The 12,174-nt window shown below is 45.6% G+C and overlaps 1 protein-coding gene across 2 annotated transcripts in view; it reads left to right on the forward strand.

Moving 5' to 3' along the window:
- Window positions 1–12,087, forward strand: part of fam13a (family with sequence similarity 13 member A) — a 58,456-nt gene extending 46,369 nt beyond the window's left edge. The window contains exons 15-25 of one of the 2 annotated variants that reach the window (XM_076727686.1): window positions 880–1,039; window positions 5,175–5,391; window positions 5,475–5,616; window positions 5,760–5,841; window positions 5,923–6,128; window positions 6,368–6,451; window positions 7,055–7,150; window positions 8,277–8,360; window positions 9,689–9,885; window positions 10,423–10,524; window positions 10,639–12,087. In XM_076727686.1, the coding sequence (XP_076583801.1) occupies window positions 880–1,039; window positions 5,175–5,391; window positions 5,475–5,616; window positions 5,760–5,841; window positions 5,923–6,128; window positions 6,368–6,451; window positions 7,055–7,150; window positions 8,277–8,360; window positions 9,689–9,885; window positions 10,423–10,524; window positions 10,639–10,762 (1,494 nt within the window). In that variant the 3' untranslated portion in view covers window positions 10,763–12,087. The remainder of the gene's footprint in view (window positions 1–879; window positions 1,040–5,174; window positions 5,392–5,474; window positions 5,617–5,759; window positions 5,842–5,922; window positions 6,129–6,367; window positions 6,452–7,054; window positions 7,151–8,276; window positions 8,361–9,688; window positions 9,886–10,422; window positions 10,525–10,638) is intronic. The other variant, XM_076727687.1, reaches the window with a different exon arrangement.
- Window positions 12,088–12,174: the final 87 nt, after the last annotated feature.

Here is a 12,174-nt window from a genome sequence, read left to right on the forward strand (position 1 = left end):
TGTAACCAGATTCAAGTGTACCCCTTCCTGTAAGCCGTCTGTGGCATTTATGAGGTCTAGTAGCAGTGTGTCTTGATCTGTTTTTCCTAAAAATAGCTTGGTCCCACGCCCAGACAGAGGAAATGGGACCCCATGGGCTTAGCGCGAAGTGATCCATGGACACATTCTAAATACACGACCAGCTGAATATGTTGTTTGCCCCAAATTATATACATTACACTAAAATTTGATTACACAGCTTTGATCATGGAGTTCATGGAAGTTTGAGGTGGAAGGAGAGAGAGAGGGGAGAAGCTGGTGGGTGATGGCCGAACAATGTGAGGAAACAGAAAGTAAGGAGGTGCTGGTAGAGGAGGTGCATGTAAATATCTTTGCTTAGAGCCGAATATTTGCCTGCAGACAGAGAGCAATAGGCAGAGAAAAAAAAACATCCAGTCAGCCTACGTGTGCTGGCTCACAATCTGCCCCCCCCCCCCCCCCCCCCCCAACCCCTCCCTTGTGCTCTTGCTGCTGTGAAACAAACAAGTCCAGAGCAGCACTAGGGTGGGGAATATATGCATGTCAGGCAAGAGAGAAAGCAGGGAGGACTACTGTAGAGAGAAAACAAGGGAGGGAAGGAGGAAGGGAGGGAGAGGGGGAGGGCCAAGGGATTCCAGCGGGTGAAAGACGAGGCGGAGCCAATCCACTCCGGCTCCTTCACACACAGCCGAAGGCAGATGGGCGGATGTTTTGGCCAGCCGAGGCAGCCAATCACAAGGAGGGAGCAGCCCACTCTGTTAGGGCAGGGCCAGTCTGAGTGTGTGGCTCAACTTAAAGAGTGTGTTCGCAGGCTGGTCATCGTCGTTGAGCTCGCTTTTCTTTTCTCTCATGGTTGTTCAGACGCTAAGGATGAAGATCCAGGAGTCGCCCGTCACTTGTGACACGGGGAGGGTCGGCGGCGGAGAGGTGCGAGCCTCGGACCCTGATTGCGAGAAGACGAGCTGCGAGGACGTGCCACGGCTGGACCTGACAGCACTTACTGAGGACAACAACTGGGGAGGTGAGGCTGTAGGCCACCCTGCTGGTGTTTTCATGCTAAGGCGTTTCTCTCACATGCAATACTTCATTTCTAAAGAGGTCAGATACTATCTGGAATACACACCTTTTCACACAAACACACACACAACCCACTCGCTGCCCCCCACCCAGCTCTGCACATGGGTGTCTGGGTAGCAGCTGCACACCTTCTGCTGCCTCTCCTCCTCCTCCTCCTCCTCCTCCTGATGCAACTCCTTCTGCTTCTCCTGCAGGATTTAATTGTAAAAGATCCTCTTAACTCCTCTAGACACCTATATCTGGAGGAGAAACATGCACTGGAGACGTGCTTGTTTGCTCGGCTGCCAAGATAAGGCAGCACTGCAGACAGTTTGTTGTTTAGTTGAATTAGGCCACATGGGAACCTTGAATCCTGTGTTCATCTCAGGATGAACCTCCTGTGCTTTTATTTAAAGAGCAATCCGGGGGGTTTTACCAGGATGTGTCATTTTCTTGGCAATTTCTGCCGCTGAATTGTTCGCAGACTCAGCTGCTGCTAGAATTCACAGTCAAAAATCAATAATTAAAGGGGATGTCGAATAGTGATAACAGTAGAAACTTGGCTTGAGAGAGTTTATTGATCCTGGTTGAAATTTTCAGACTCATGCTCCTTTTGAAATGTCTCACGTTTGCTCTCTCACAAGAATAGCGATAGAAGTCTGTGCGTGTGCGTTCAGTGACGACTTTGCACAAGATCAAATTTAAATGAAGTATGTCTGGTTGATTTATTGATGCTGGCTCATCGAGTGTCATTTCTAATGCAGAGTTTGCAGAAATACTAGATGCATTGCATCATTCATACGTCTCTCCCTCCTCCATTTTGCTGTCAGACTTCTTCTGAGTTTGTTACTAATGCGTTTGTTTATGTAGCGTTGGCGTTTGTGCTGAAAGGAAATCATGCACAATCGCCGTGCGCTGAGACAGTGATTGTTTTGTTAGGATGTTGCCACACAGCGGAGGTGGGTGGGGGTTTCTGTGCTTTGCAGTGAAAGCCAAGCATTTTGCAGAACTGTACACTGGAATGATAACCAACAGGTTCAGTCCTATAGTGAAATACAGTGAAAGGACATGTTGTGGCATGTTTTCACATGTTTCTGCTCCAAACTTTGGTCTTCACTCCCACCACCACTGTTTCCTGTTTGATGTGGCAGTCAGAGCCAATTTGTTCCTTGCAAAAATAAAATAAAATAAAATAAAATAAAAAAATCTCCTAACTTCACCAACCTTGTGTTTGGAGCATTAGCCAACAGTTGCAAGTTTTGTGGAGCTCTCTGGTGGCCAAATGTGATTACTGAAAATCAGGTTGTGAGAGGTTGTTGTTGTTGCTGTGCAGCATTTGCTGCATGAGAGAAGAACCATCAAGTACTCGAATATCGTGCCTGAGCCGACAAACTGCTGATTTAGTCTACATAAGGTTGTTGTGTTGTGGTGTTTTTTGGCTCTCTCAGTCTGTACGTGGTCCTCATGATTGTTTGTGCTTGTAATTAAAATGTAATTTGCTGCAGGGAGAATATATTAGAGGGTTGCTTTCTACACTTTGTTCAGGATATTTGCAATCCAGGCGACTATTTAACACTATAAAAATATTTTGTATTAGATCACTGTTGTTTTTCTTGGGTTTTCGCCTCTTCTCAAACCGCCTTCCTGTACATTCTGTCCTGAATACATAACTGAGTTCGTGGCAGCGAGGACGCCACAGGGAGTTTGCCTGATTGGCTGTGACAGGCCATTCAGACGCACAGTATCTCCTTTAGGTGCACGAGATGGTGAACAGATCAGGTCTTTTGAAGCATGAGAGCCAGGAGGGCTTACAATAGCATGAACTGCAATTGTGTAAATGCATTGTGCAAAGTTGAACGTGAGGTTTTTTGGCCAAAGAGGGATTTATGTTTTGGCAAAACGTGCCGAGCCGAATAAGCAGGTAATAAAGCTGTATAATGGAAGAAAGTACTATTAGGAGATGTGTGCATACTGTACAGAGGGCGTAATACGGTCCAAATGGGCTTGTGGGTGGATGAGGGCATTAGGCAGTGGTGTGAGACCTTTGTTCCAGTACACTGTGTGCCAGCCCCTGTCATGGTGACCTGATATTTGACGCCGCTCGGTCCTTGCCTCTGTGCTAGCGACAGTGGAAAGATATTAAGGGACATTTTGGCAGAAGAGACAAGACTCTGAGGTTCATGTGTCTTATGAGTTCCTTAAGGTTTAGGGAGGCCTGATTTTCCATGTTTATTGCAAGAAGAGGGATGCACGCTGGTCCTCTCTTACTTCTGTTTCCTTGTTTTCATTCCTTCACCTTGTCCTTTCCTTGTCTTCTCCCCTCTTGTTCCTCTAGATTCTCCGTTCTTTAACACCCCCTTCCTTGATTTCAAAAGCATTTTTCATCCAAGTTGTTGTGATGGTAAGTGTAATGTTACATCACTGTCAGTGCTGACTCGCAAATAACGTGTCAGAGAGAAAGAAGGAAAGAAAGAAAAGGCTGTCTGAATGACCTTTTCCACTGCATGGCAACATGCTTGAATGATCTGGAACGCTGTGGCTGTGCGTCGCACACACAACAACCTTTAGTGAAAATGGCAAACCGGCATGTTTTTTGTTTCATTAGTCTATTTAATCCTGAACCATCAGCGAGCGGTTGATTTAAAGGATTAATTTCAAATGCCATGGAGCCTTAGTGGCCGACTACACTCGCACCGCTCTCTGAGCCAGATAATAGAGCTCAAAGGAGGACGTTCGGTGTGATTAAGAGTTTCACCTGCTGCTGTCAGCGAGCTCCAACGTGCTACTTGATAAACTGCACGTACCTCAAAGCACGGGAGGTCTCCCAGGACCAGAGCTGGAATTTGAGATAAGTTGCTTCTCGTACGCCCCAACTCACCCCAGCTAAGACAAATACGCCCGTGTACTTTTAGACTGGCCGTGCATATTTTCACGGGCGCTTTCTGACACCTTGAATGTTTACACTGACGGCTGGTTTCCTTCTGAGCTTGTTTTCCCTCCCTCCATCTCTTCTCCCTGTGTGACGGCTCTCTCCTTTTCCATGAAATCTGCATTATTATTCCTGCTGAGTTTTATGTTTTCGATAGAGTTTTCCATTCTCATTTTAACGGTGAAGTCTCTCAAACAACCTGACATTTACCGTCAAGTCTTTCTCTCACGCACGTGTTTGGACAGACATAGCGAGTGGAAACTACAACACAAACCCTGTTCCTCTCAACGGGGGTCGCGCCCTGACATTATCCCACGGAGCGCCAGGCATTATTAATAGCCCAGGGATTGTCAGGGGTATCTGCATGGCTATTTTCACCAGACATAATTATTGCCAGAGTGAAGACTGTAACCAGGGGATGAGCAGAGAGGGGGAGGGAGGGCGTGTCTTCCCCACAGTTTCAGAACAACATCTGTGACTGTGGAGCCTCTTAACTGTTTTAGAGAGGGCAGCTTCATCATGTCCACTTACTTTCACAACAGCAGAGATGATCTAGAAATTACCTTGTGGTGAACTGGAAGAGAACAGCTGCTGATCCTTTGGAGAATGAACATATTGTTGGACTTTCCCAGAACTCTTTGACCCATCACATCCAAACTGAAACCAGCATATTCTTTCGAAAATAGCCCCTTTGTTGCATGCAACAAATTTCTCTTTTTTTAATCTGCAAACCTTGAATCTAAATCTCGATTAGAGCTGCAACAATCAATCCATTCGTCATTGGTTAGAAAATGAATCAGAAACTATTTTGATAGTTGTTTTTCCAGCTAAAATGACAAACATTTCCTGGTTCCAGCTTCTCAGCTGTGAGGATTTTACTGCTTTTCAAAGAACTTAGAGTTCATAAAATGCTGTTAAACTCCAACTCTAGAGGAGTTTTGTCGTGCTCTTGTAGCTGTAATACTCTTTGGGTAATATGGTGAATCTGCTGTTGCTGTGCTAAGGCGAGCTGTGTGATGTCTGCTGACCAGCATGCACCATATTTCCAAACTAGAATCCCTGACCGACTTACCTTTTGTTTGCATATCTTCTGTTTGCATCTCGTCTTTGACAGCACAACATGCAAAGTGTCACATTTTAACATGAAGCCTGCTTGTTGTGTGTCACTCAGAGCCAGTCCCGGCGTACTCGTCACTACAGAGGGAGAGCATGGACCGCGAGGAAGCTCGACTGTCCCCTCACGCCGGGGGACGCCTGATCCGCCAGCTGCTAGAGGAGGACAGCGACCCAATGCTGTCCCCTCGCTTCTACGCCTACGGACAGTGCCAGCAGTACCTGGACGACACCGAAGTGCCTCCCTCACCACCAAACGCTCACTCATTTGTCAGGTAAAGACTTGACATTGGTTTGTGATGTAGAGGCTGCGTGAAGGAGCTGTCAGTGACTTTAATAATGTTCCGAATCTGTGCAGCCGCAGACGGAGTTCGTCTCTCGGCTCCTGCGACGATGAGAAAGAGGAGCTGACGTCCGCCCAGCTCACCAAGAGGATCCACATACTGAAGAAAAAGATCCACAAGTTTGAGGAGAGGTTTGAAGAGGAGCGGAAATACAGGGTGAGTGCAGCAGTAAGAACCAGAGAGACAGAGGTGTGAGGCTGATGATCCCACACTGACCCCTGCCTCAGGTTTATGGTCCAAACAATTACGTTCATGTGAGCAATAATCACAGGTGCTTTTTGCTGTTTGTCTCCATCCAGCCCTCCCACGGTGATAAAGCTGCAAACCCAGAGGTGCTCAGATGGGTGAATGAACTGGCCAAACTTCGTAAAGAGCTGAAAGGTGAGACATCGACATGAGCAGCGCTCCTAAACACAACTGAGACTAAAATGCACAAAGCTCATATATATTCATCCTCATCAGAGCACAAGCTGATGAAGTCTGAAGAGGACCTGCCGCCTCTGACCCGCCAGCGCAGCAACACGCTGCCCAAAAGCTTCGGCTCGCAGCTGGAGAAGAAACCCCAGCAGGAGAAAGTGCCCAAGCCTCCAGTGGAAAGCACCCTGGAGAACATTCTGAAGAAGTTGCAGGAGAAGAGGGAGGAGGTGAACCGCCCCGAGGACATCAAGGTAAGACCAGGACCACGTCGCACACTCACCAGGATGAATGAATAAAACACAGGCAGGTACATCCAGTAAATGGAGGATTCATGTTAGAGAACAGCATGAATTTTAGAGCAGGCAGCAGGGCTTGAATTTATTATGGCACTGCAAGAAGCGGGTGTGAGGGAGTAAAAGAGTTACAGCACAGACTGAACTCAGGCCATTTCTGAAATGTTGTGACTCACTTCCTGTCCCCCTGCCAACAGGATATGACACGAGAGCAGATCGGAGCGGAGAAAGTTGCCCTGCAGAAAGCTCTGCTCTCCTACGAGAACATACACGGTCGACCGGTAAGTCATCCTTCAAATAAACAGATGCTGACACACTCCACACTCCACACTGTGGATCTGATGTCCGGACGGCCACTTTGGCCCAAACAGAGAAAACCTTGTTTACCGCCTGATTGTGACCCAGATTGCAAGTCAGGGGTGAATAATGTCTCAATACGGAGTGTTTGCATCTGGTTAGCTTTCGCAGTGCGTCTGTTAGCTTAAACTGAAAGGATGGATGTCTTCTTTCATTCCTTGACTTTTTATATACAGATCTTTCTTCAGAAATGTATCAGTTTATGCTAAAAAGAGCTGAACAGAAAAGGAAATACAACACTTACTTTGATGTCAAATCCAGCCGCAAAATGATTGTGCCGGCCAATCCGTGCTGGTCTCTTCGTTTATCAGGAAGTACAGCTGACCTTTGTGTCACCGCCATCCCTTCTCACGCTGCGTGCCTCTGTGGTTCGTGGTTAGCGACCTTCATGCCAGTCTGGGTTAGCTGTCATTTTGGGTCATGTGAGTGCAGTAGCCAGTTAACCTGCAGGGGGACAGAGGAGGACAGAAAGAGGGTAACGCCGTGCTAACAAGATGGCTTCGTTTCCCTCTTTTTTGCTACCACAGGTCACCAAGTGCGAGAGGCAAATCATGAAGCCCCTGTACGACAGGTATCGCCTGGTGAAGCAGATCCTGTGCAGAGCCTCCACCATCCCCGTCATTGTAAGTATCACACCTTTATCCTCCCTCCTCCCTCTTTTTCCCCGCACAGCTGCAAACTTGTCCTGCGGCAAAGATCAGCGCGTTGTCAGAACGTCTGCTGACACTTAATCCTTGGCTCATACTGGCTTTAGTGCCTGCCGTGGGAACCGGTGGCAGCCGTGCCACAGACGTGTTATCCACCTTTCCAGGCCTTTAGTCCGGCTTTAGCGGCTCAGAGGATCCCCTGGTCGTAAAGGAGCTCATAGGTGCAGATTGAGTTCACAGGAAGTGACATCAGGACAGCTGAGTGCAGGAGAGGGTCGGAAACTGTGGAAAGACTTGACTGTGATATGAATATGATAAACATCAGCTCTGTTTATTCTACTTTGGTGCATTAATGGTTTCTTAAAATAGTTCTGCCTATAGACGAGTGTGTCGGCTTCATTTTCTCTATTATTTGTGTTTTAATAGCATTTCTATTACGTAAGATTTGATCTGCATTATGGATCCACTGTACTCTTATATAATGCACTATCTCTAATCTCCATTATGTAAATTGGGACTGCAGCTATTATACATAACAGTGCAACATTTTTTTATCCGGCAAAGGTCAAATGAAGAGGAATTTATACTGTTTTTTCCAGCTTTTAACCCCATAACAACACCACGTGTTGCATTTTTCATACCTACAGTAAGTCCTGTTCTTACAGCCTTTTGATAACAGTCATGATCCTGAAGAGTGACTTTGTCCACTGAACCAAATTTACGGATGCACAAACATTTCTGGCCTTTGTTTTAATTTGTTTGTTCTGTTTTATTTTTCTCTTTTGTTTTGCACACAAAATAACAGTTGTTGTGATGTTTGCGGTTTCCATCGCAAATAAATCAGCTGACCTCAGTTTGGCCCTTCGTCAGGACGCTGTTTGTTGACACTAATTAGGCTCGTGTTGTTTTTTTAAATTCTGGTCATTTGGTGGTTCTGTGGTGTGAAGCTGGAAAAACTCTGCTGAGCTTCAGCTCGGCTTACAGTTCAGACGCAGAGTTTGGTGAAATCTAGACGGCAGTCTGGCGTTTTCTCGTGGCCTTGCTGTAAACACCAGAGTGAGTCTCAGCGTGGTTAACGCCTCCTTCTTAACCGTCACCACAGGGCTCTCCCTCCAGCAAGCGCAGAGGTCCCCTCCTTCAGCCCATTATCGAGGGCGAAACCGCACTCTTCTTCGATGACATCAAGGTGACGAGCTGCTGCTGCTGCTTGAATAATCAGTCGCCAGCTCCCCCCGCCCTGCCCCACCCCCCTCCACCTCCACCCCACCCTTTACCCGTCTAATGAACCTGATTGCTGCCTGTTGATTGGGTAGTTGCCTGTTTCCTGCCACCAGCACCTGTAGAGACGTTGAATCAGTAGCTGACGTTTGAATCGCCCTGTGATTGTTGATCCAAATGTTTGAGCCGTTCATGTGTTTTAAAGGAGAGCTCTGCTTTATTACAGCCTGGCTTGTATTTCTGATTGTTCAAACATTAATCATCACGTTGTTCTTATCAAGGTCATTTCTGAGATCAAGCAACACACGCGGTTAAAAAGAAGTCAGATGAGCAGTCAGACCTCCAGGTTAGCTAAACTTAACTGGAAGAGAAAACCAAAACATTTTTTACCAAAACATGCATCACAGTTTATGAGCGCATATTAATCAATTAATGTGATAAAGCAAATAAAGCAGCAGAGATCAGTGATTCACAACCTGAAAAATAGAAAACATAAAAACATGTGTATGTTTATGAGGAAAGCAAACAGCTGAACAGGACTACAAAGAGCTCAGTGTCACTATATTATGTCACAGCAGCCAATCAGCTTCCAGCTGGGATGACACCTGCACAGGAGGAACACCTGTAACACCTGTAACTCCTGACACCACACGTACCGAGAACTCGTGAAAACAGTTAAATTAATGGATGGATGGATAGATGACACATCCAGCTTCTGCCAACAACAATGATCTTATCAGTATCGATTGATCAGTATTGATAATGACAGGATCAGTATTGATAAATGACAGGATCAGTATTGATAAATGAGAGGATCAGTATTGATAATGAGCAGCTCCATCAGGAAATGGTTTGGCAGCTTGTCATTGAGATGTTCCAGATAAACGTTTGAGTCTGATCGTCTGACTGAGTGCCGTCATGTTCCTTGATCTCAGTCGCTCCTTGGATGAGTGTTAGGTGTCACCAAGTCATTGTGATAAACCAGAACGATCCAGCAGGGGTCCGAAGACAGACTGGAATCTCCATAAATCATTGCTCAGTGCATTTTGCTGCAGATTGAATGTGGACGGTTTTTAGTTTCAGATCTTCCAGTCGACTGCCTTCATTAACTCCATGTGTACACACTAACGAGTACAGACAGGAATCAAAACCAGGACGGTGTATCTGCTGCTGTGTGTGCTGATTTATGACCACTAACACGATCCTCGCGCTGGAGCGCCTGGAAGCTTTAATGCCACAGCATGGCGTGGCCATTTTCACCCCCGGCCACCTGCTGACATCTTTACGCTCCCGCAGGAGGAAGAGGACGGCTCGGAGGACGACGCCGACTCAAAGACACAGTTCACCGTGACCGTCCGGCCCGACCTCGGCGTCCTCGGCTTCCTGGACCACATGGACGAGGAAGGGGACGGTTTCATTTCACCCGTGGACGAGCTCACGCCCTCTAAGAACACGACGGACATGAGGCTGTCCAACCTGCACTCCGCCACCACGTAAGTCACCACAGCTAACACAGCACTTCACTCGAGCCTTTCCTCTTCTTCTCCTTTAGACTTCTTCTCTACATTTCAGAGGCAAATGTTATCCTTTTTACTCCACCACATTTATTCAACAGCTGGAGTTACAGCAAAAAAAAACTGTTAAAGATTAAACCAGCTGTTCTTTTGAGATGTCAATCAGCTGTTCCACCAAACCTCTGTAAACCTCTCACATGGATTCATTCAGTAGCTGAGGTCAAATACTCCACCAGCAAAGCAAAGATGATAGAAAATTACAGTTTTTTAGCCGAACTTTGCTTTTGCTTCTTTCCAGCCACGTTAGTCTTCCAGCAGTACGTCTTTTCTTCATGCTTTAAGTTTATTTTAGCTGTTGTGCTTTGAATGCAGGATTTCTGCTTGTAGTGAAGTATATTTACATTGTTGTATTGGTGCATGTACTTCAATAAAAGTACCTCTCGGGGTACTTCTTCCGCCACTGTTAATGGACCTTCAGCACATTTGAATATTCTGTTTCTGCTCATTCTCTAACAGGCATGAACTGGTGGAGCAGCTCCAAGAGGCCCGAGAGGAGAAGAAGAGACTCCGCAAGACCCTGAAGGAGTTCGAGGAGCAGTTCTTCAGACAAAACGGAAGGTGAGAACAAGAGCAGCTCGCTCAGGTCGCACAGGAAGGACAGACATCCACGCCATGGCTGCTCCACCGCCGAGCCTCCATCGTTTCTTCATGTTTGTTGTCTTGTTCCCATAGGAACGTGCAGAAGGAGGACCGCTCCCCGTTGGCAGTGGAGTACAACGAATACAAGCATGTCAAAGCTAAACTGCGGCTGCTGGAAGTCCTCATCAGCAAAAGAGACTCGACGAAGTTCATCTGAGAGCACATAAAGACTGAAAGACCGATGTTTGGTCTCCACAGACACCGCCAAACACGTCTCACCCTCTGCACACAAGTCAGATTTTCCATCTCACTCATGTCTCTGGCTCGTGGAGAAACCTCCCGTTAATCGGTTCTGTCGAGCCCGGCGGGGGTTTTCCTCTGACGCTCGCAGAGAGCCGCCGAGCCACGGCTGATTCAAAGCGACAGGAAGTCACCTGCTTCACCTGAGAGGTTCATTTCCAACAGACCTCAGCTTCTCTCAGAGAGCCTGAATCCCACTTTCACTGCTGATTATTTATTCTGTCCTCCTCATGTTTCTATTGGAAGAGATGTTCCTCACACTTTACTTTAGAAGTCTTAAAGAAAAACCTTGTAAGTAAAATAATAGATATGAAATTATTGCTATTTTTAAAGAAGGATTTTGTGATCAAGATTTGTGTGTATTTTTTTAAGGGAGACATTACTATTTGTATGACTTCAATCAGCTCATTCACTGAATGAACAGCTTTCCGTATTTCAGCTCTGACCATCAAAATGTCTGAAATAATCTTATGTTGCTTCTCTAGAAGTTAAATCCAGTATTTGCTCACTAAAAGAAATGGTTTCTAATTTAATACAACCCAAAGACGGAGACTCAGAGTACAAACTGCAAAACCAAAATAGCTCATATTCAATAAAACATCTTATTTTTTTGATCACTGGTATTTTCTTAAACATTTGACTGTATATTTTCTGCATCTACGACCTTTTTTTTCCCCCATTTACTTCATGTCAGATAAGCTATATCTCGTCTTGGAATCACTGGTCTGTCTTTGCTCACACTGATAAACATTGACGAGGACGTTTGTGAGACGGCTCTGGGGGACAGAGGTCGATGCGCGTGTCCGTCCGTCTGTCCAGAGCTCGTTGTTGTTCTGTTGTAAATATGGATCACTGTGTCTGTTTACATTTCTGTGAGCGAGTACATTTTTCCTTTCTTTCTCCAAAATGGATGATTATCAGTGTGAATTTCGTTTTACTGAATGTAAACACTGGCAAGGCTTAATGAATTTTTGAGTGTGTACATTTTAGTACATAAATTGTATTTGTATTTTGTATATAATGTGAATGAAATCATATTTTTACTGAGTTTTTTGTCCTGTGTGGTTTTCCTCTGTGTGTTTATATGGAAACTTCTGCATCATCAGCACAAATATTCTTTTTCATGATCAATTCATCTTCCAATTATTTTATTGATTATAATTCAGGTCTTTAAAATGTCTGAGGCGATGTCTTTTGTCCAACTAACCGTCCAAAACGCGAAGATACTCAGTTTACAATCATATAAAACAGAAAAGCAGAAAATCCTCACATGTAGAAACTGAAATTTGACTTGAAAAATGAAAACGATTTTTAACAAATTAAAGTTTT

Source organism: Chaetodon auriga, chromosome 4, assembly GCF_051107435.1.
Source record: "Chaetodon auriga isolate fChaAug3 chromosome 4, fChaAug3.hap1, whole genome shotgun sequence".
Classification (NCBI taxonomy): domain Eukaryota; kingdom Metazoa; phylum Chordata; class Actinopteri; order Chaetodontiformes; family Chaetodontidae; genus Chaetodon; species Chaetodon auriga.